The sequence below is a fragment of the Neophocaena asiaeorientalis genome, unplaced genomic scaffold, assembly GCF_003031525.2.
Source record: "Neophocaena asiaeorientalis asiaeorientalis breed wild unplaced genomic scaffold, Neophocaena_asiaeorientalis_V1.1 scaffold779, whole genome shotgun sequence".
Classification (NCBI taxonomy): domain Eukaryota; kingdom Metazoa; phylum Chordata; class Mammalia; order Artiodactyla; family Phocoenidae; genus Neophocaena; species Neophocaena asiaeorientalis.
In genome coordinates, this window is record NW_020171983.1 from 167325 (window position 1) to 191041 (window position 23717).

Sequence of the window (23717 nt, forward strand, 5' to 3'; positions counted from 1 at the left end):
GGTAGATTGGGGGCTGGGCTGCTTTTCCCTTGAGCAATTTCAGGTACTTCTCTCCTTCCTGACAGCTAAGGATGCTGGGGTGGCAAACGGGTGCTGGACACGAGCCATGCACCAGGCACCCCACTAAGTACTTTACACATCATCTGTCCGATCCCCCAGATGTCTCCCCAGAGTGGACATCATCAACCCCAATACACAGGTGAGGAAATCAAGGCGGGAAAGCGGGGAGACTTGTCCAAGGTCACCAGGCTAGGAAGCAGCACTCAGCTCAGGTGGCTTGCCTGTCCCCGCCTTCTAACATCTCCCGCCCTCCCCGACACCCTGAGGGGAAGGGAGGTGGGGGGAGGAGTGCTGCAGGTGTCAGATGAGCTCTTGGGAAATGGAGAGGACAGCAGCTGGGGGAATATGTCAGTCAGGGTCCCCCTCGAGGCTGCCCGCAAGGGCTCCCGAGGCCTGAGGGTGCTCCGTAGCTGGAGTAGTCAAAAGAGTCTCCAGCGTCCCGCCCCCTCCCCTCCCCGACATCCTCGCTGCCAAATGAAATCTGGCAGCTTCTGAAAATAGCTCAGCACTGCAGCAGGCGCTCTGCCCGCCCTTCAGCAGGCTGGCACACAGCTGGGGGTGGCCACTGTGGGCAGACGCTGGCACACACCAAGCCGGGGGTGGGTGTCACACACGTAGCGCACCGGGCAGCACAGAGCTGGGGGCACGGGGCAGCTGCCATCCCTTAGCTCCCATGACCTTCCCATGCCTGCTGAGGCCAGGGTGGACCTGGAGTCAGTCTGGCATGTTTACCAGGCCTGAGGCACCCTGTCCAGCAGCAGTGAAATCACTAGTAGGTGTGAGAACATGCCCTTAGGCCACTTTTGTCCACTCATATAGACAAAGAGAAACTCAGAAACAAGGGGAAAATGTCAAAATGTTGTTTACTAATATCTGGATGTAAAACCCAGCAGTGTTTTACAAAAAGTGTGACCACCCTATTTGACGTGGTCTAGGATTTCCCTGCCCGTGACAGAAGTGTAAGGAACCAGCACACAGGCCGGGGGTCAGGCACTTGCCAGGCCCATATCAGGCGTTCAGCACCCTGAGGCTGCCTGGGCAGTGTGGGGCTGGGTGACCCTGGACCAGCAAGGAAGGGGCACTCTCTGCTCTGACTCTGCCAAAGCCAGGACCAGACCCTCTAAGCGTCACACAGCAGCCCTCCGCTGCCTCGGGTCTGACCCGGAGGATAGAAAGAGACCCCTGATTAACGGGGAGCGCTTGGCCCTGCCCCAAGCTCTCCACTCTCGCAAAAGTGCACCAAGAGACAACCCCTGCCATCAATCAAGACAGAGTAGAGGATGAACAGTTAAGGAAAGGCTTTCCTGCCTGGGATCTGGTGAGCAGGTAGGGGCAGGGTAACTGTTTTAGCTTTTGTCACAGTGACATTTCCAAAGTAAAAAAAAGGGTTAAAAATACCTCCCACTCGCAGTGAGACGAGAGGCTACTCTTTGAGTGGGGGGTAGTAACAGGATGCTGGGCCCATGGACTCTGTGCAAGGAGAACTCCAAGGACCCTGTGGGATGGGGCTGCAGCAAGACAGGGCTGGACCACCCAGAGAGCCAGGCAGACTGACCCTGCAGCCTCAGGGAGACCAAAGAGGGGTGAGCCTGAGAGAGGCATGCAGCGTGAGGGAGAGCAGCCTCCCCAAGAAGGCACGCAGACCCTCGTTTGCCCTTCTCCCTCCCTTGCTCACTCACTCAGCATTCAGAGACCGCAACTCTGTCCCTGGTCACCATGACAACCAGTGGCCGGATACCGTTCCCAAGGCCAGGCCCATCTGCCCACCCTCCAGGGAGCTGTTTCCACAGAAGAAGGGACGCCCAGCCACAACTCCCAGTGGCCTAGAAGTCTAAGGCCATGCCCAGAGCAGGACAAAGTCACAGTTCATTCAGGCCACTCTGGTCAAAGGCACTGCAGCTGCAGCAGGTGGCTCCCTAGCCCCCAGGTTTTGGCCCTTGTCTAGGGCCTGAACCTGGGCTGGAATTCTGAAGGATCAGGGCCACGTCCCCCCATCCTGAAGTTCCAAGTGACAAATTAAAACATAACAAAAATAATCCTTTTGTTAAAAACCATGAGCCTGGGCCCTCTGGGTCAGGGCCTCAGGCCCCTCCATTGTGTCCTCCAGGCTGAGGCCCAGCTTCTCCACAGCCGCATGAGCTACTGATTGTTGCAGCCCTGAGAGGCCGAGGAGCTGCCTGCCTGCTTCTTCCTCCGCTTGTTGAGGAGCCGGTTGTTAGAGGTCTGCAGGTCCTTGATCTTCACCTGGTCATAGTCCACCCGCATGGTTGCCAGGGCACTGGTCATTTCCTCCTGGGGACAGATGTGGGGGGAGGGCAGGTACACTGACCTCAAGAGACATCACCTCCTGCCTGAGTAGCCCCTTAATAATATCAGTGATGGCAGTGACCATCTATGCTGCCTGAGAGCCCCCTGTGTAGCCAGCACTGGGCCCATCCCTTTGCCTCATATGAGCTTCACTCTAGTCCATTGTGGTAGACACTGAGCTTATCCAAAAAGGCACAGAAAGTATAGTGACTCCCTGGGACCATACCAAGGGTAAGTAGGGCAGGGACTTGGACCAATGTCACCTGCTCAGAACCACAAGGCCTGCAGGGGACACCGTCTTGCTGTGCACCCAGGGCACCAGCGCCTGAAGACTGTGCCCTGGTTGCCCCAGGCTCTGAGCTGCTGCCCCATAGGCTCAAATCTGGCCTCCCCTAAGTCTAAAAGCAGGCTGACCACCCTCCCAAATGTTGCAAATCATAGGAGGGATTATGGCCAAAGCTTGTTCGGTTTGACCCCAAAGCCCCCCTTCACTGAGGGCGTGAGCCAGGAGCACCACCCTGAACGGGGTAGCGCAGCCCAGTGCTCCAAGTGCCACGGTCAGACCACGGCTGCAGTCACTGACATAAGGCGAGAGGGGACCAAAGACCCAGGTTCTGGGTGGTCACCACCGTGGAGTCCCTTTTTCCAAAACCCTGCTACTTGCAGGGAGGCTGAGGGAGAGTCCACCCACCTTGACTTCATCCCAGTGGTCTTTGTCCTCCTGCAGCACTCGGGCTGTGTGGAGTGGAGTCTGTGGCACCACCATCGATTGCTGGAAGGAGCCCCAGGCCCATGGATCAGACCCTGCGGGCACCCGGGACAACACTGGCTGCCCTACCCCACCCCCTTTCTTCCAGTCTCAGATGGGGAAACGGGGACTCAGGGAGGTGAAGGAGCCTGACATGAGTGGTGGCAAAGGCAGGTTATAGGTGGGGCACTACCACACATCTGTGGCCCACGGCAGGGACTCCGGAGCCGTCACTCTTCTGGCAGCCCTGCTCAAGCTCATCACCCTGCCCACCATAGAATGAGGTGGCACTCACGTTGATCCAGGGATGGTTCATGAATTGTGTGATGGTCAGCCTCTCTGTGGGGTCTGTCTTCAGCAGGAGGCGGATCAGCTGCTTGGCTAGTGATGAGAGGGGAGTGGTGAGGCTGCGAAGTTCCTCAGAGCCAGTCCCCCCCTCCCAGAGACCACCAGCTCTGCACACACTCCCAAATTCCTAACCCACAGAAACACCACCAGCTCTGCACACGCTCCCAAATTCCTAACCCACAGAAACAGTGAGCTAATAACCGTTCCTTGTTTTAAGGCATTAAGTGTTTGGGGTAATTTGTTAGGCAGCAATAGATAATTGATATGAGGCAGACTTGTTTGTGGTCTCCAAAGGGAAAATATGAACAGGAGTTAGAGGAAGTTTTGAGGAGGCAGGTTTTGAGCCCATTTGGCTCAAATATAGAAACTGAGGTTCAAAAAGGTTAGGTGACTTGCCTAGGACCACAAAGCTGGGATGTTGGGGAAGCTAGGATCTGAATACAGGTCGGTTTGACACCAAAGTGTTCTCTCCCAGAAGGAAGGCTTATGGGGTCCAGTGGAGCAAGATGGGGCAGAGATTCACTCACCATCCTCAGAGACCTCTGACCACTCAGGATTGGGGAAGCCATACTGGCCCAGGCGGATCCTCCTCTTCATCCCCGGGGAGATGGCCTGGCCCGTGTTGGAGTAGAAGGGCGGGAAGCCGCATAGGCTAGGGGAGGGCAGAGGTCGTTCGGCACAGGTGTGGGGGAAGCGCCAGGGTGGACCCATTCTCCTCCCCCAAGACCCTGACTGGGGAGACAGGCAGCCAGACACCAAGGCAATAATACCAGCCCTCAGAACTCTGGTGTTCATCCCAGGACCACCATCTGCCCTTGGCATGGGGAGGCCTTCAGGGAGCCTGAAGAAGAGGTGTCCCATGACCAGAAGGGAAGGGCAGCCTCCTTGAAGAGTGACCTGCTCAAGCCCCTCACCAAGGATGGCGGGGGCAGAAGTGGTTCTGAGGGTACACGGGTTGCAGGAGATGGATGGTACTCACAGGATGTACATGATGACGCCCAGGGACCACATATCACATGACTTGTCATACTTCTCTGGACCCAGGACCTCAGGAGCTACCAGGGCAGAGAGCACAGGAGGAGCCTCAGTCCCAGGGGTCCTCAAGCCCAGGCAGGAGCCTAAATCCTGGACAAGGTGGAGAGCAGGTGCCCAAGCTGGGGGATGGGGCAGAGCAGATTGGTGTCTGGCACCTTCTGGGAAGGCGGCATGTGTGTGAAGTTGCAGGAGGAAAAGCAGCTCCCAGATAAAATAATCCCAATTTAGACTGGGCTGTAAGAAATGATAGCCTCCTAGCTACTTTGGGCCATCTCAGTCTTGGTGTGGGAGGAGAGGGAGAGGAGGGCAGTCTGGGGTTCGATGGGGTCCTACCGTAGGTGAGAGGGCCTCAGCCCACCAGCTGCCCTGTGTCCCTTGCCTCCTGAATGTACAGCCGAGGTCATGGGTAAGGAGGGGCCACGGCCAGGGCTCTGGGTTCCACTGTCAGCCTGACTACCATCCCATGGGGCCTTGGTCTTCCCATCTGTTCAATGAGATGGGTAGGCCGGAAGATTTCTAAGTCAAAATACTGCAAAACATGTTCTGGTAAACAGAGTGCCATTCCAGCTGTCTCAGGGGGCTTCCCACCCCTTAAACAGCTCTTGGAAGGCTTATCCTGAGGGAGAAGAGCTCTCTGTAAAACGAGCCATCACCCCACTCTCTGGGAAGGGGCACTTTCAGCAGGGACTTCTCCAGATCTGGGGGCTGCCCGCTCACAGAGGAGCAGGGAGCTTTTCCAGGAAGCGTGGGTATGTGTACAACCCCGGGTCCCATCCATGCCCTCACCTAAGGGACCCTCTCCCACAAGGCAGGTGGCTGGTACCCTGCATCCCTCTAATGTAGGAGGAAATGCCTGCCCACTTTCTGAATATGACTCCCAGGAAGATAAAAACCAGAGAAAAACAACCGCAGTTGGGCTCCATCCCAAGCTGATGGCAGCCTTTTATCACGTATATATTTAGAGCCGCTGTGATGTCATTCAGCTCACAGGCCACAGCCAGAATTTTCCTGGATCTATTTTCAAAAGCAGAAGCTGAAGTTTGGGAGAATATTTTTGCAACCTCCGGCCCCCCAGTCACCGCCTCCTCGCAGACAGAATCCTCCCCTCCCTCCTCACTGGGCTTTAACCCTTTGGCTTCTGCACCCCACTGGCTGCCCCATACCACAGCAGGGTGAGGCGGGTGTGGTAAAGAGGTACAAACCATATCCCAAGGACTCACCCACATAATAGGGAGTGTAGCAGGGAGTCTGCAGGGCATTTTGGGTGGTCTCCTTGGCAAAGCCAAAGTCAGTGAGCTTGAGTACCCCATCTTTCTCCTTGGACGTGTAGAGCAGGTTTTCAGGCTGGGCCAGGAAGAGAAAACATTAGTCTGGAGTTAGGCACCAGGTGGGGGCAGAATCTTCCCTCATCCAGATTGATGCAGGAGGAGCCAGGTCCATCTCACTAAAAAGACCTGGGTCTTGGCAACCAACAACATGGGCCAAATATGGAGGAGACTAATGTGGCTGAGAGGTGACACCTCATCTCACAGAGGGGAAACTGAGGCAGTTGTTCAACCAAGGCTGCAGATAACCGAGTGCCACGGAGAGCCCAGGGGCAGGAAATTCTGAGCTTGAGTTGGTGATGCTGCCTTGAGATGCCAAAATGAGGGTTCCGGGGGAAGGTGGGCTGCAAGCGAGCCAGTGCTGCCAAGCACACAGCCTGTACCCAGCCCAGAATGAGCCTGCAGGACAGCCCCCCTGAGGTTGCTCCGGGAGCTAAGACCCCAGGAGCTGCACAGAGGCCATCTTTCCTGGTTGCAGAGCACAGAGAGTCTGAGGGATGAAGGCAGTGGGGAATCTGCATGGAGGAGGCAGCCCTGAAGCTGGTTTTTAATGAATGTGTAGGACCTAGGCCCATGGAGAGGAGCGGCAGAGCTGGGGTAGAAGGATGGGTGTTAGATGGAGTTCCAGTTTGGAGCCAGTGAAAGCTATTTCTCAGGTCCTGTTTGAGATGATGCAACCTTGGACTGGGATTAAAAACAGGGAAGCAGTTTTGGTCTATACAAAGGAACCTTCTCCGCAGAAGGCTTTTCTCCGATTGGGAGAAAAAAAGGAAGCCAGGGCCAAAATAAAGCAATGGTTTATTTTGCAAAATAAAGCAAAGGTGAGACTGTTGCGGCTCCTCGTGTATCCAAAATCAAAGAATAACTGTATGGGTTGGCAGTAGTCAGCCAGAGGAAGAACCTGATGCAGCAGCTGGGCCCTCAGGTCTCCTCTGCCCAGTCTTAGGAGGAAATAAGCCTGGGGGTGTCATGCTCTAAGTGTGGGCCTGAGGGCCCAGAGTTGCAGATTCTACTCTGATGGTGGCTGGCACATGCAAGTGTGTGCATGTGTGTATGTAAGGCTGCCTCGGTTTGCATTTCATCCATCTGATCTTGATCACCTGTAAGAGTCAGTCCTCCCTGGATAGGAAGTTTGGAGAGAACATCTCTCAAGCCCATCCACTGGAAGGGCAAGCAGGTCCAGCAACTGGGATTACCTCTGCTCCTTCATCCAGTGCCCAGCACATGGCTTCTTTCCCCTAAAATGTTGACATTAGAAGGCTCCACCTATGGAAACTGTGGCTGTTACTTCACGGAAGCCCCAACATTGTAAGGCAGCCCCTTCCTGAGGCCTGGCATATTGTCACCACAAAATCCTTGCTGAATGAACAAATGAATGCACGAATCCCAGTGCAGCAACTGCACAGCCTTGAGCAAGACAATCTCTCTCTGAGCCTCGGTTTCATCTGTCAAATGGGTAATGGCACCCATCTCACAGGGCTGGGTGAGGATTCAATGAGATGCTTATCAGGACTACTGGCTTGAAGTAGGCATTCAATTATTCTTATGGCTATTGGGATTATACAGTGTTTGAAGGAAACAAGGAGACCCATCTGGCTAGAGCAGAATAAATATGCTGGAACCATGGGAGAAAAGGCTGAGAAGAGCAGTCTTGGCCAGGGGGAAGAGGCCTTGAATGCCAACCAAGGAACGTGGCCTCCATCTAGTGGATGCTGGGACCATTGAGGGTTGTGGATGGTACTCTTTTCCCGGGTCTCCGAACCTGGATCCTGGAGCCTCACCTTGACATCTCGGTGGGCAACGTTCCAGCTGTGCAGAAACTGGATAGCGGTGCCAATATCCCGCATGATCTCTGCAGCTTCTGCAGACAGAGACAGAGGAGAGGGTCACTGATGTCAGTCAAGGGTCAGGCAGCCTAGGGGGCCCCACCCATCATCCCTCCTGGGAAAGCACAAGGTGGTGCACTCCTCCCACCCAGGGCCCCCATCCCATACCCATACCCTGGTCACCCTAGTTTCCTTTGGGGATGCCCTCATCTCATTTGGGGCTCTTTCAGCGGGCCTGGGCTACCTCTCCCCAGCTCAACTGTTGGTTGGCACCAAGAGGCATGGAGTCCTCCATCCCAAGGCCATGGAGAGCCCATCTCTGGCAAAGTGTCACAGACTCACAGAACCCCTTGGGAGATAAACACTCTGTCCCACCCTCTCTTATTCAGCTGGGGAAACTGAGGCACAGAGAGGAGCAGGGCCTTGCCCAGCATCACACAGAAACTCTGTGTGAGCCATCTCAGCCCAAATCCCCAGTGCAGCTGCACGTACACACCTCTCTCAGTGAAAGCTTGGTCGCCACGCTCCTGAATCCTGCTGAACAACTCACCGCCTTCCATGCTATTAGAGAAAGTGGGCAGGGAGGTGGAGAATCAGGCATCAACCTGCCCCCACCCCGAGCCATGGGCTCAGGCCTCCAGCCCTGCTGTTCTTCTTCTGGGGAACGGTCACCTTCAGCCTCCCTGTGCCTTGCAGAGCCTGGTGCATGGTGGGCTGTTGGCTTGGGTGGGTTGAACTCAACTCTTAGAACTAGGGGAGGATCTTAACCAGGGAGCACCTGTGTTCCCAGGGGCACTGACCCTACCTGGCAGCCCCACCCTCATCCAGGTTTCCCCAAGTGAGGAAGGAGATGTCAGTTATCATCATCATGGCCACTGTTTTCTGAGCACCTACTGTGTGCTGTGCCCTGGGCAAACCCTTTGTGTGCACTGCTGTGTAATCCTGGGCTGGTCCCTTCATCTCTCAGTGCCTCACCTTCCTCTTCTGTAAAACAGGGATTATAGCACCAACGTCACAGAGTTGTGAAGATTGATTCAGCAATACACATAGAGCACTTAGAATGAACAGGGTGAATGCTACATCAAGATCTCCCTCCACATTTTACATAGGAGTTACAGCGATTCAGAGAGGTTAGCAGTTGCCCAAGGTCACACAGCTAGTGGGTGGCAGAGCCAGGATCTGAACCCCAAATCTGACTCAAGAGCTGCTACACTGTGGGGTGAGGGGGAACTTTAAAGGCAGACAGGGAGGAGCTGGAGGCCAAGACACAGGGCCCAGGGTCTGAGGAAGGTTAGGGTTGAGCGACAGTGCTCATGGGAGAAGCCCAGGGTGGAGAAAGCCGCTGGCTCCTGGATCTAGGCCCTGATCACCCAGCACCTGGTGGGGCCGTGGGAGCACCAATCCAGGTGGGAAGGAGAAAGCTGAGGGGACAGTGTACTTCCCACCCTTCCCCACATCTCTCCCCCACCCCCTACATTCAGCTCTTCCAGCCCCTCCTCACAGAGTGGAAATCATACCCAGGGAGGCCACATTAGAGCCCCTGTGGATTCCTTCCCACCCTTGCAGGAAGGCCCTTGTGGCCAGCTGTGCAGGTCCGCGACCCTTCAGAGGCTGGCGGGGGGCCTCCCGGAGATGCTATCTGAAGAACAGAGACAGCCCCTAAAGAATGGCGGGAGCCTGGGGGCCACAGGGGTACTAATGAGGCGCTGAGGCAGGGTGGGCCAGCATACCATTCCATGACGATGAGGAGACAGCGTTTGCTGTGATGCATGTTCTCATATACATCCAGGATGCGCACAATGTGGGGGCCGCCTGAGGCTTTCCAGTGGTGGTCCACCTCCTGCCGGGCCTTGGGGCTGTCATACAGGAGCTGAGGGCAGGTAGGCACAGAAAGTTGTCAGGCCTAAAATCCACTTCCCCAGAAGCCACCCAGTAGTGCCACTGCCCTCACTTTGCAGACAAGGACACGTAATCTCAGAGAGGCCTGTGACCTGCCTAAGGTCCCCCAACTTATGAAGGGCAAAATGAGGATTCACATCCAGGTTTTCCTGATTGGTGGTCCAATGAGCCTCTGGACCTGATTGAGGGTCAGCTTCAAGCAGCTTAGCTGGTAGCTCAGGAAGCCCTGAAAAGTAGCTGAAAGCTTAGAAGGACTCAGAGGCCAGAGAAGCCCCTGCCTCCCTTCTTGGGGACAGCAATTGAGGTGGAAATTGAGTGGACTTCATAGTCAAATCACGCATCACCTGTGAGACCCCAGGCCAGGAGCCACACATCGCCAGAGCCTCATTTTTACAGTGAGATGGCATGAGGGTTTGTGGACCAGAGGTAGAGGTTGGCAGAAAGGAGGACCCTGCTCGAGGGAAGTGACCGCCTGGCGGGGTGAGGTCTGGGCTTGGAGCTAAATTCCTCCAATGACTCACTGTGACCTCAAGCTAACATTCACAGCTCCAAGCCACAGCCCACAACTCTGTAAAATGGAGTAATAATAGTCATCCCCACAGGATACATCACATCAAGGCAGGCAGCACGTGGGTGGGCATCACGATCCTTGTTCAGGTTAACTCAGCCCTGGGCTGTGGCTGTCAACCTTACAGCCAATCACCGGAAATGAGCAAGACCCTGAAGTGGTCATGCTCAGAGGAGGTGCAGGGGGTGGAGACGTCAGCCTGCAGGGTGAGGTGGCCCAGAATGGGGAGAGCAGGGACAAGCCATCCCCCGGGTAAGGCTGCTCACATTTGCTTCCTGGCTGAACAGGGCTGAAGACCAGGGCTGGAACCCAAGATAGGCTCAGACCAGCTCCATCTTGCTCAGTACCCGCCGGACCCTGGGCCACCCTGGGCCTTGCTTTCTTCTTCTGCAGGATGGTTTCCCCTCTGCCAGGGCATGTGTGGGCAGGCTCTGGGACCAAGCTCTCTAGGCAAAGATCAACTGGGGCAGAAACGAATCCCTGCATCTGCTTGACCCTTGGTCTCTGGAGCTTGACCCTAGTGTGGGGTGCAAGGAGCTGGGCAAGCCCCTCCACCAGCTCCGGGGTTCCTTCTCCACTAACCAGTCCAGAATGGGGGTGTGCATGGAGACGGCTGCAGGCAGACACTCCCAGCCTGGAAACCATGGATCCCTTGCTCGTGCTGCCTTTGCCTCCTCTGTTCTGCCCACACAGCTCCCAAGTACCGGCTTCTTACTTAACAGCACTGTGGGTAGAGGCTTGGTCACCCCCACTCACCACATCAGCTCCCCCCACCACACTGTCCTGAGGTGACTCAAGCCACGGGCACCTCAGGCTTTAGCCACAGGACCAAAGATGCACCATCCTCCCTGCCTGCTCTGTCCTCTCTGCACCCCTTCTCTGCTTGGCCTCCTAACACTTCTCCCTGCCTCCTGCCACCTCCTCCCTAGCCTACCTGACCATGTCCTGCCAGGGCCCCCAGGCAGGCTCCTGGACCCTCTCCTCACTCTGCCCTGCTTCTGGTACCCAACCCCGATATCAGGGTCCTCTCCCTTCTCTCCTAAAATCCCAAGCTCACAGCTGAAATGCTTTCGGTGGGGTCCTCAGCCCTACCTCTTTCTCTCTGGTCCTTTACTACCTATCCCGACCCCCTAGTGCTCTGTATAAAGGCCACCTCCTCGCCTGGCATCCAGAGCTCGTCTTCCTCTCTCAGCTCATTTCCTGCTACCCTGGCCCCAGAGCACTTGATTCTGGTCAGAGTGATGTATGTTCTGATCCCAAATAGGCCTCACTCTCTGCCTACGCCAGGTGCACTCTTGCTCCACCTCCTCTACTGGGCTAACTCCCTTTTTCTGAGGAAGGTTCTGGTGTCAGTTCAGACGTCTCCTCCTCTGGAAAGTGCTCCCAGCACCTCCCTCAGTGGTTTTTGCCTCTGTACCTCCACCAGGCTGGAAGCAGCTTGAAGGTACAGACAGGTCGGGATTACCTGGGAGTCCCCGGCTGGGGTCTGGCAGAAAACACTGGGCTCCTGAACAAACAAAGGATGGGATGATGGGCATGGGGCTGGAAGGAGACAGGGGTGTGAAAGGGAAGGGAAGAGGACGATGGATGGCCTGAGCCTGCACCTTGTGCTTTGCTGAGGAGGAGAAGCAGGTGGAGCTGTCCTGAGCTGGAGCCTCTCAATGCCTCCCACCCTACTCAGTCCATATTTAGGATCCCATTTACCACATGGATTAAAATAGTCCTTCTCTGAGTGCCAAGGCTCTGAGAACAGGCACAGGGGTGGGGAGAGAACTGCCCCTAGAAAACACAATAAATGCCTCCAGGTCTCTCTAAAGGGGAGATTACAGAGCCCTGCACCTGGGCCCACCCAGGGCCAGCTGCCAAGAAATCTCCAGGGCTGTCTCTCTTGATCTCTCAGGGTGACCTTGAGTGCATCCCCAAACCTCTTAGAGGCTCAGTGTTCTCATCTTTCTTCCCCCTTGCCAAAGTCTTCTCCTCTCCTAGGAGTACCCCCAAAGACACCTCCTCTCAGAAGCCCTCCCTGACAACCTATCTAAAGAGGACCTCGAGGGTCCTTATTCTCCCCTCATCCTTTATTTTACTTTCTTTCTATATATGCTTGTTTATTGAGGTACACTTTACATACACAGATCTCAAGAGTCCAGTTCAATGAATTTTGACAGTTGCGTACACCCTGTGACCCACACCCCATCAAGACAGAAAATGTTGCCAGCTCCTCAGAAAGCTCCCGCATCATCACCCTTTTTTCCTCCCTCCTGTGCATCACTTGCTCACGACCTACAATTAACTTGTTCCTTTGATAACTCTTTAAACAAACACACACATATAGATGTTACACTTTCAGTATGCCTGGCTCTGTTCTGAGCACTTGATAAACATTAGGAGGAAGGGACTTTATTACCACCATTCTTTAGCTGAGGAACTGAGGCACAGCGAGGTGAAATAACCGGCCCCAGATCATGCAGCTGTTTCCCCAGTCAGGCTGGCATTGTGCTGCCTCTGGCCTCAGACTGTGGACCCCCAAGGGCAGGGCCAGTCTGCCTGGTCACCTCTGGGTCCCAGTACTGGCACAGAGCACTGGCTCAGATAATATCTGTAGATTTCATGAACAAATCTATAAGGTGGGGATAAAGGGAAGAAACTCTCACAACCCATCATGAGGAGAGAACAAGATTAAATTGAGGACCCAGGAAGGCTCAACAAATGAAAGACATGACAACCTGGACAGACTTCCTCCCCACTGTACCTAACCTACCCTCTCTGGTGAACTTTACCTCCTCTTCCAAGGAGCCCATCCTGACTCCTCCAGCCCACAAGGCCATTGCTACAAGTTGGCTTCATTCATGCAAGTATATGAGGCTTCATTATCCTTCACGAAAGGTGTCCCCCAGCAAGAGCCCCATCTTCCCAGGCATGGGAATGAGCACAGGGCTAAGAGACAGGAGCCCCAGGTTCTACTCTTATTCTCAGTGTGACCTGGGGCTGGTCCTTTGCCTCTCTGTGTCTCTGTTTCCCTTGTGTTAAGATGCAGGGCTTGGGCTAGACTGGGGGGGATGGGAACCACAGGGAGGACCCCTGGTCAGGGACTCCTTGCAAAGTGGGGTCAGTAGTCCCACTCTCACAGCACTGTCCCCATGGAGCAGCCTCTGGTCTCCACTGACCCCATATTCAAATGCCTGAAGCTGCTGGGGGCCACCCGGTGTCTTGGTCCCCAGCCACAGCTGGGAAGAAAAGAAGATGGGGTGGCCTTCTGACAACACAACACACCTGTACCCCATCCTCACTCCCATCCTACATCCCCTGAGCCCCCCAGGGGTCCACCAAAGCTGGAGGGTCTGTGATGGCTCCTGGACAGCTCCATAGCTCCAGCTAGTGCCCAGCAGGCTCCCTTATACGCCTGTGAGACGGAACCCTGGCTTCCTCCTAAGTGAGGGCTCCCAGCTCTCCTTGAGTTGTGGGCCCCCACTGAAGTTACACAAGCATCGAATTTGAGACCATATTTCTTTGATCAAATGACAATGCTGTAGCCTCAGTCTTTGATTACGTGGTTTCCACCTCTCCCTTCTCCCCTCACTCTCTTTTGCCAACTTCTCTCACCTACCCCCAGAGCCCATAGCCAGACAGCCGAGACCCTTACCAACCCCACCAGACAGTGGACCCCAGCAAAGGTTGAGGGCAGAGGGGCCCACGCCCCTCCAGCTCTCCAGGTGGAATGGGAGCCTCAGAACTGGCCAGGCCTCCTCCCTACCTCCACGCTGTGTCCCTTTCCACCCAAGCACAGGGTTTACATGTAGGTGGAGGAACTCTTGAGTTCGGGAGCTGAGAAAACAACAGCATCATTTGACTGTTTGGAAAACAATTTACAGTTTACAAAACACTCTTTTCCCTTATCTCATGGGAATGCTGGTGCCACCCTGTGAGGCAAGCAGGGCGGGACCATCAGCCCCAATTTATAGAGTGAGGAAAAAGAGGCTCTGGAGGATGAAGTCATTGCCCTGGGGCCACCAGGATGGAGTAACGTAAGGCTGGACAGGGAGAACAGGACTCCTGAGAGAGCATCCAGACAACCCCTCCCTGAGGGGAAATGAGAGGAGGGGGTGGCCCCAAGTCAGAGAGGCACTGACCAAAACTACTACTTGCAAGACTTGGGAAACTTGTTCTGAAATAAATGTGTGCATAGGTGCATGGGTGTGTGCACGAGCAGGGATGTGAGTAGGTGTGTGTATGTGTGCATGGAAACATGGGTAAATGTACACATGAGTACATGCACATAAGGGGTGTGTGCATGGGTGTGTATGGGTGTATGTGGTATGGGGCTGGGGAATGTGTGTCAGTGTGTGGGCCATGGTGTGTTTGTGTCTACAGACTCTGTGATGTTGATTTTGATCCCTTCAGAGAATAAGGCCCATCCATCTGTCCATTTATTTGTGCAATATTTTCTATTTCTCTGAAGTGCCTAGCAGAGAACTGGGCACAGAGAGGTGCCCAAGAAAGACTGGGGGTCTTGGGCTTCCCTTGTGGCGCAGTGGTTGAGAGTCCGCCTGCCGATGCATGGGACACGGGTTCATGCCCCGGTCCACAGGCCACGGAGTGGCTGGGCCCGTGAGCCATGGCTGCTGAGCCTGTGCGTCCGGAGCCTGTGCTCCGCAACGGGAGAGGCCACAACAGTGAGAGGCCCGCGTACTGCAGAAAAAAAAAAGAAAGACTGGGGGTCTTGCTGCTACAACTCAACCTGTGACAGCCTTGTCTGGGCAGGTGACCAAGCCTAGACCCTCTGCTCAGACCTCCTCTCCCACTGAGGCCCCATCTCCACTGCAGGAGCCATCACCTCACATTGCCCAGAGCTGTAAAAGTACTCTGTCTGCCTTCCTAGAGCATCAAACAGAGCTGGGATGTCTGCAGTGACTCTGTAAGACACAGCCTTGGGACCAGCCCCCAACACCCTTCTTCATCCTTCTTCCCAGGCCCACATGCCCACCCACACAGCCAGCGGCCACATCCAGCTCACCCCAGGATGGGCTCTTTTCAAGTAAAAGTGTTCACAGTACCTGTCACACACACACACACACACACACACACACACACACACACACACACACACACGAGGCCCCAAGGCCCGGGGCTGGACAAGCAGTCTCTCCCACTCCATCCCAACCTCCACACTCCCAGCCAATGAACCTGCAGCCCAGGCCAAACTGCTGTGGCCTGTGCCGGAACACACACTCCTTCCAGGGGAAGACAGCTGGTTTATAATCTCTCCCATCAGTGAGGCAGCAGCAAATTAAAAAATATGAACTCTGGATTTCATGACAGCTCACAGCCCAAGAGACATTATTATTAACCCTACAGCAAAGGGAACCTCATGGAGGCCAGGGATCCACTTCCTCTCACTGCTCTGTGGGCCACTAAAGTCCCATTATTTCCACTTTCTTGGGATTCCAGCTTGGTTTGATGCCAGAGGATAGAGAGGAGAGAGGCAGGAAGGACTGCTGTGTCCCCCAACACCTTCTCTCCCACCCTGGGGGTCTCACCCCAGCCTCAGGCAAGGGCAGGATGGAACATTCAGGAGCTGCATCTCCGGGCTGTCGATTACACCACAGTTACACACGCTCAGCGCCAAACACTCAGGCAGTGGAACTGAACAGAATATTATGGGAAAATCTAGGTTTGCGACTCATTTTTTTCACTGTGGAGAACCCCAATTCTCTACAGAGGGAGGTTATAGACGAGAAAAAGCACTTTGAATTTACTAAACTCCCTCCTTGTTAAGAGTTTTTCAACTCAGCCGTATCTGAGGTCCCTTCTGGCTCCCAGTTCTGTAATTATTTGGGATTATTTTCCCATGGGAACATATCTCTAATTTTATGAGCGACATCGCTGGAAAAGCAGGATTCGTTTCACAGCCACCTGTTGAGACCACCCTGCCTTGTGCTGTTAGCAGCAGGTGGTTATGAATACTCTGCACCCTTGCCCCCGGCCAGCTAGTGGGACCCCTGCTGGCTGCTTGGCCTACTTAGAGCAGAGGCCATAGCCTCGGGATGGGGTGGTAGAGACTGACCTCAAGTTCAGGCTTTGAAGCAGAAGTTTCCTTTTTAAGGCCTCAGTATCTTCCTTATAAACCCAGACTCATCCCCCCGTCACTGACTTCACCCTCTCCCTCCCCACAAGGGCACCAGTGCTATTTGGAGAGTTGCTGGTCATGTCAAATCTAACTTTTTAGCCCTGGTTTCAAATTAGAGCCTCAGACATGTGCCATTATTCTCTCATGCACTAATTTCCCCAGCTTTCGTAGCTCATTAAGAGAGCTAACGGAACCGATTTTGCAGCTATGGATTAGTTGGCCCCGTGCCAGATCAGACCTCGCTTCGTTAAGTTCTGGCCATATCCTGTCCTCCGTCTCACCCTGTCTGTTCACTTCTCCTCCTCAGCAGCTTAAGTTCCAGGGAGGTCGGCTCACATGATCTACTGACCCCAAATGCCCAGGCCCCAGCTGAACGCCTAAGGACTGACGGAGTCAGGACAGGGTTAGCACACCCTTCATAACAACCGTCCCTCCCTGGTGTTTGGCCAGTGCTGTGTTGGCCACAGTCCTTGGTCACAGATATCGCCTCATTCAGTACTCATCACATCCTGAGGAGAACCAGCATCACCCTTTTCCTGTGGGGAGCCTGTGACTCTGAGAGGTTAAGTGACTTGCTCAAAGTCACATAGCTTGGTAGTGAGAGTCAAAACTTGGATCCAGACCTGTTGGCTTCTAGGCAGTGAGGGCGATGCAGGTGGCTGCTTTGTTCCTTTCATGTGTGGAGCTTGGACCCACAGCCCTGGGGCTAGACCAGGCTCTGCCCCTTGGCGGTCATTACAACGGTGGTGGATGTTCACAGAGCCGCTGCCATCTGCCAGGCATGTTACACACCTTCAAAAAGGACATTACTGGGGCTTCCCTCGTGGCACAGTGGTTGAGAGTCCGCCTGCCGATGCAGGGGACACAGGGTCGTGCCCCGGTCCGGGAAGATCCCACGTGCCGCGGAGCGGCTGGGCCTGTGAGCCATGGCCGCTGAGCCTGTACGTCCAGAGCCTGTGCTCCACAACGGGAGAGGCCACAACAGTGAGAGGCCCGCGTACCGCAAAAAAAAAAAAAAAAGGGCATTACTGACCATCACTTTCAGCTTAGGAGACTGAGACTCAAGGATATTCTATAGCTTCTCTGGGTCACATGGTTCACACATAGCCACCTCCGAGTCCAGGAGTCCTTTGGACAACAGGATTCAACCCTCATGCCCAGGGAGGACTGCACATTTTACAGATGTCTTCCTGACCCCTACAAACATTTACTGGCCCTGCCTGAGGGTCAGGCCTGGAGCTGCAGCTAGGAATGCTGCCACAGGCACTCCGTACTCAAGGATTTGGGGGTCTATGGATGAGCTGCTGCCAATTAGGACGCTTGATGAGGATGTAGGCCCTAGGGAACTGTGCCTGGCTCCTTCTCTTCCCTTCTCCTTTCTTTCCAGATCCAGAACCTGGCAGAGCAGGCAAGATGGGGAAAGCCAGCCCCGGGAAGAAGGAGGGCCCCCAAACAGCTGCTCCCATTCCAGGCCAAGGGTGGGGTACCTGATGGCCGGGGCAGGGGTGGGGGGACCAGGAGGAAGTGGCTGACTGGCTGGGAGCCTCCCTAATCACCTCCCGCCAGAGTCCTGGGAGGGGAGGAAGTGGCTGGGGCTCTAGGCCCAACGTCTTTCTAGGAAGCTCTGCCAGCAGGAAAGCCAACACGCGTTTTGAAATTGTCAAATCTCAGGAACACAAGAACTCCTTCAATTTGCCAAATTTTGGTGGCCTCAGTTTGTCTGCTTCCTCCCAGCCCCAGAAAACGTGGAAACAAAGGCAGAAGTGCCAGGTCTGGGGAGGAATAGGGAGGGGTGGGGGAGGGGAAGAATGCTTCCAGAAAGAGGGAGTTAAGCTAGGCTCCCAGGCAGGGAAGGAGAGGACCAGTGGGAACATGAGTGCTAGCTGGAGCAGGCCAGGTCCCAGTGCCCCAGGCCAGGGTCCATGCACTATGAAAGACCAGCTATGGCCACAGGGCTCTGGGTCAGACAGACCTGCATGCCAGATGCAGAGGCCAGTTCCATCCTCCACTCACCTGCGGCTTCGGGCAGGCCATTCAACCTCTCTGAGCCTCACTGGCCCAATCTGGAAAATGGGGACAGTGACAGTACTCATGTTCCCAGGTGGCCATGAGGACAGAATGAGAACACAGAGAGCTCAGATTAGCACAGTGCCAAGTGCACACTGAGTGGAAATGGGCTTTGAGGTTTGCTTGGCTTCAGGATTCCCCTGGGTCTTGCCCTGAGGTGGTCTCACACTCTTCACCTCCCTATTCTCCAGAATTTGGGGAAATTCAGGTGCAGCCTCTGGGAGCCAGGGAGGCAGACTCCCTCCAATCCAGCAGGTCACAGAAATGGTCTCAGATCCTGAGAGGTAGACCAAGAATTAAAAGTCTATGGATACTGCTGCTATGAAAGGCTCAGTGAGGAGGGGCAGACCCTCCAGGGTGGGAAGATCATGGCTAATCTCAGGGGAGGGACCCTGGGGCATGGGAAGCAAGGCTGAGAGCTAGGGACCTAAGCCAGGGAACTAACCCAGCCCTCAGCTTTGGCAGACTGGAGGAGAGGGCACATCCCCACTCTCCTAGGTGGCAAACACCTTTACATCCTCAACTCCTCCATGCATCCTTTTGGGCAATGTCCCCTTCTGCAAAGTGTGTGGTGACCTTGGACCTGTCCCCTAATATCTCCCTGAGCCCCAGTTCCTCATCTGTGAAATGGATATGCACTCTCCTCACCCATGGCAACGAAGGGGGGGGGCAGGCATGTGTGAGACTATCGGCACCTGCTTTACAGGCAGGGAAAGAGGGCCAGAAAGAGCTACAACCTTCTCCCCCTCCCGGAGGTTACACAGTGTGTAAGTGGCAGGATCAGAACTCCCTCTGCCCCAGGCAGGTGCCAGATCCCAGCATCCTACCCACAGCCTTCCCACAGGGGGCTGAGGAGAGGCCACACAGGTGCCTTGCGAGCCCCCTGAGTGCATACTCAGAGGGTCTAGCTTCTATTATCGTCTAACTTCTTAGAGGAAAAAAGGATTTTTCTGTCAAAATCAGCTACATAATTGGTGAAACGTTACCCTGGTTCTATTTCTTCTGTGACAGTATAAAAAGAAGACATCTTCCTCATAAGACTGGACAATTTTTAGCAAACGTAAGTGTTTTATTCTAATCTCAAAAATGTCTCTTCAATGGTCCCTCCTCATGAGGAGACCCCACCTTGACCACAGAGTCTGTGCCCCCAACTGGCCAGTTGTGCTGCAGTGATGCCCGCATAGCCCGCGCAGGGCAACAGAGGACAGGCAGCGACCAGGGTGAGTGAGGCCATGCCCAGGCAACCCCTGCTGAGGCACCCATCTTGCCATGCCTGTGGTCAGCTCTGGAGAGGGGATCCAACACACTCTATCTCTCAGAAGAATGACAGCTGGTCTCTTTCCCCTGGAGGAGACGTTACAAAGATGACAAAGGAATAAGAAGTGGGGGGGCGGGGTGGGAGGATGGACCGCACCACCCCCAGAGACATGGTGCAGAGACCCTTGGGAACCTTCTGACTCCACCCCCCAGACCTGCTCTTCCCAAAGCCAATATCATATCTGCTCTGCATCTCTCCCGCTTCCCTTGGCTTCATCCACGTCCCCGCAGCTCCCCACACAGGCCTGGGTGAGCACCGGCAGCCATCGCCCTACTCAGGCTCCTCCCAGGGGAGGCAGGGAAACTGGCTGCCCAAGCTTCTGGCAGACCTTGGCCCCTGGTCCCTTTCTCTCTCCTGCTCCTGTTCAGCTAGAAGGCTCCCAGGCCTCTGACACCCAGCTGGCTCCTGGGAAAGTCTCCTTGTCTCTGGAGCCGTAGCTGTGAGGAAGGGTAAGTGGAAGAGGGAGGAAGGCCCCACCCTCTGGGAGACCAGGGTGGCAGCCAGCCAGCACTGAGGGACACTCCGGCCATGGGAATGGACTGCAGTGACTCACCCTCACTCTCTCAGGCCTTTCTTAGGGTAAGGACACACCCTGGTACAGGCTCGGCTGACTCAAGGATTGAACCAGCCATAGAGCGCAGTGCAGAGGGGTCTTCAAACCTGAGTCATAACCCCCTGAGCTCCTGTCCCTAGCAGAACACATACCCTGCTGGTGGTGTCACCACAGATGACCAGGTTCCCCTGGCAATACCATTGCTAGCTGGCTCAGGAGAGGCATCTCGGGGCACCCTCTAGTCAGCCTCCATGCTGCCTGTCCTCTTGCAAGAGCGGCCCCAGCAGCGGGCAAGGGGGCCCCACCACCTGCCTGCTTGCTTGGCACTGCCCACAGTCGCTGCCCACCCAAAGGGTCTTCACAGCCAGAAGGGGTGGCCCTTGTCAAACAGAGCGCCCAGCCCCTCACCTTACAGAGGGGCAGACTGGCCTGGGAGAGGGGCCCAGCTCCTGATACCCACTGAGCCTGGCACACAGGGAAGGATGGCTGAGAGGCACCGTCTGGCTGCCAGACAGGCCAGGGTTCCAGGGTTACTTCGCCTTTATGAATCTCAGTCTCTGCTTCCATGACATGGGGGTGATCACAACCCATTCTTAGAGTCTGCTGTGTTTGTGTTTAGCATTCAAGGGATAAGTGGATGCTCTTATCCCCATCCCCACCCACTATGCTGCTGCCTGCCAGAGGGCATGGAGAGCACTGGCCAGTCCTTCTGACACATCCTGAGAAGGGGGCTTGTTTATGTTGGGGAAACAGCTAGGGAACAAGCTATGAGTCCTCAGAGGCTGAACCCTTAGGAATGGGGCGATGAATGTGGCAGGTCAAGGCTCTGATCCTTCATGCTCCTGAAAACAGACTGTGAGTTTTGCTGAGGTGGGGGTGAGGGCAGGTGCAGGGTGCAGGCTAAAGAGCCAGCTGCTCTGGGGTGCTTCTCCCAGCTAGTGCGGAGCAGCACACAGTTGCACAGGCTGCACCTTGCATCTCAAGCCCTCCTAGCCCCTCTGCGGGCTCCTTCAGCTGGCTCCTTCTCTCCCCAACCTCAGCCCAGGAATCCTTGGGAGTCACAGTGCTCCTGGTCTTGCACCATTGTCCCAAGCAAAAGGCTCAGACCATTGAGCCGTAAAAGGAGACCCACAGGCAGAGGCCACAGCCAAGGCTGACCTCCCACACTCCACAGGGGGATGCCTCAGGTTACAGACTTGGTCCAGATGCTCCTGACTCCACTGCTCTGGCGGCAAAGGCAGCCAGCAGCTGGTCGAGGCCAGGAGCAGGAGGAAACACTGTGAGCAGCATGGGCACGGCCGTGCTCCTCCTTCCTGTCCCACCCCACCCTGTCCCTAGGAGGTGGGGCAGACTTTCAGGGTGACTAGGATGAGTCCCGAGCACCTGACCAGCCCCCATCTGTCCTCTGCGTGCCGGAAACCCACAAGACAGAGTGGCAGGGCCCGAGAGGGGAGGGACTGAGTGACAGCAGGAGAAACAGAGATGGGAAAGAAGAAAGGAGAGGGACAAGGAGGCAAAGAAGACCGAAAAGGGAGAGCAACACAAAGAGAAAGTAGCAAAGACAAAGCCCTAGTCTAAAGAAAAGGGCAACCCTAATCCGAAACCCGCAAATAAACCCAAAATCAATTTTCTCAGTGTCTCTGGTCTGTCCAGCGCTGAAAAGGCCTCCTGAGGCTCCCTGTTCCCACAAACAGCCGGCTGCCGCCTGGTACTCCAGCCCTAAACACACCCCCATGGTTCCCACAGAGCAGAATTTTAATCACAATTACACTGGTCCTAATCTACTTAGTTCCAAAAGGGCTGGGGGGCAGCGGGGGCGGTGGTTTCTTTCACACCATTCTTTCAAACCCTGCGAAGAGCTGGCTTCCCCAGGTGCAGGGCGAGCCCAAGTGAGTCCTCATGAAGGCCAATAATGTGCCACCAAAAAATGCACCCAGGCCCCCCCCAAAGGAGAGCTCTGCCCTCTCACAGTGCCTGCAGGACCCAGCTGTCTCACAGCAGGAACCTGGGGATAGTTAGCTACCAAGACTGAATCCTGCTTCCCACCACATATTCAAACCCTGCGTTCAACGGCACCACAAAGACGATGGTTTTGCAAAAAATTCCGAAACTGCCTTTTTCCAAGGTTACTTGGGGAGAAAGTAGCAGAAAGGACTTCAAGCCCAGAGCCCTGCTCCTCTCTCAACCCCAGGCAGCCTCTCATGTGGAGCCACACAAGACCTCGAACAGGTGGGAGGGAGGGCAGCAGAACAGAAGTTCTCCTGGGAAAACATGGGAGCCTGTGGGAGCCCACTAGAGCTGTGGTCTCCCTGCCCTGAGAGCAGTAGACCCACTTATCCAGGTAGGGCCTGGTGCGCACTTTTACAGCACAGATGTGTGGGGAAGGCGCCCTCGCCTAGGTATAACCACCGTCCCCAGCTCTTGCCTGGTGGCCTTCGCCTATGGACACGTGGCAGCCAGTTGCCAGGCTGGAACCAAAGGAGGCTGGGGGGCTGCATAGCCAGATGCTCCACCTGCTGCACCCTCTCAGGGGCCTCCCATGATGGTGTCCCAAGGAGGCCCTGGGAGAGGAAGACGAGGGATCCAAGTAGAAAACCAGCTTCCCCAAGTGCAAACCTGGGGAACAGGCAGAGACAGAACAGACCTCTAATGTCGTGGAGACCAGACCCTGAACTGAACAACAGCCCAGGTGACCCAGAAGCCCCTACAGCACCCCTGGCAATAGTACTCCACAAGGGTCCCAGTGATGCTGTGAAAGAAAGCTCTGGGAGAAGGAGGGAGGATTTTTGCCCACCTAGTGATGGAGGGCACCAAAGACAGACAGAGGCCTCTGGTGGGATGAGGTATGAATCTCAGTTGTGGGCAAATGGAGAGGGAGAGTCACCGCTGACCACTTTCCCCCATCCTTTAAACCCTACGTAAATGCCTCTTTTTCCACAGGGCCCTTTGGTCTCTCCACGGCTCCGCAGAGTTTGTCAGGGCCTGGACACCAGCCCTGCTGAGATTAGCCACATCCTACCAGGACACAAGACTGGGAGTGGGGAAGTGGTACTCCACAACAAGTGCTGAACTGTGCAAACCAGGCATGCTGTCACAATACACCCAGTGCCCTCCTCTGTCATCCATAACCTTCTCAGACCAGAGGCCTGCATTAAAGCTGGCAATCTCTTCCAGGAAACCTCCCCTGGCTGGCCCAGCCCTGACAGTTTCCTCTCGCCCACTCACCAACCTGACTTCCTCCCTGTGGCACCCTGGACTTCGCTGGGCTGGGCTTGTCTGAGACTCACAAGGCTTGAGATGAACCATATACCCTTTCTGAGGCAGTCCCACAGCCATCATGGTCCCTGTGCACTGGCCTTGCGTTACTACCACTATACAGGCATAGAGTCCTGTATAGTGAGGAGAGCTGGGCAGATACAGACAAACACCAGCAGTATCACGTGGGGCCCAGTGGTGTCATGGAGGACGTTGCTACCATCTTTCCAGGAGCCAAGCCTCAGAGACCCTCCCATGTCCCCATAGATTTGCACAAGGCATGA

General features: G+C 55.2%; 1 protein-coding gene across 8 annotated transcripts in view; it reads right to left on the reverse strand.

Annotated features, from left to right (window-relative positions):
• Positions 1–904: 904 nt before the first annotated feature.
• The window catches only part of MAPKAPK3 (MAPK activated protein kinase 3), a 44183-nt gene continuing 21370 nt past the window's right edge, over positions 905–23717 (reverse strand). For 5 of the 8 annotated variants that reach the window (XM_024746744.1, XM_024746701.1, XM_024746735.1 and 2 more), the window contains 9 exons: positions 9380–9519; positions 8146–8210; positions 7605–7684; positions 5719–5842; positions 4443–4518; positions 3991–4115; positions 3411–3496; positions 3059–3139; positions 906–2352 (listed from right to left, as the gene is read on the reverse strand). In XM_024746744.1, the coding sequence (XP_024602512.1) occupies positions 2200–2352; positions 3059–3139; positions 3411–3496; positions 3991–4115; positions 4443–4518; positions 5719–5842; positions 7605–7684; positions 8146–8210; positions 9380–9519 (930 nt within the window). In that variant the 3' untranslated portion in view covers positions 906–2199. The other 3 variants (XM_024746719.1, XM_024746710.1, XM_024746726.1) reach the window with 3 other exon arrangements.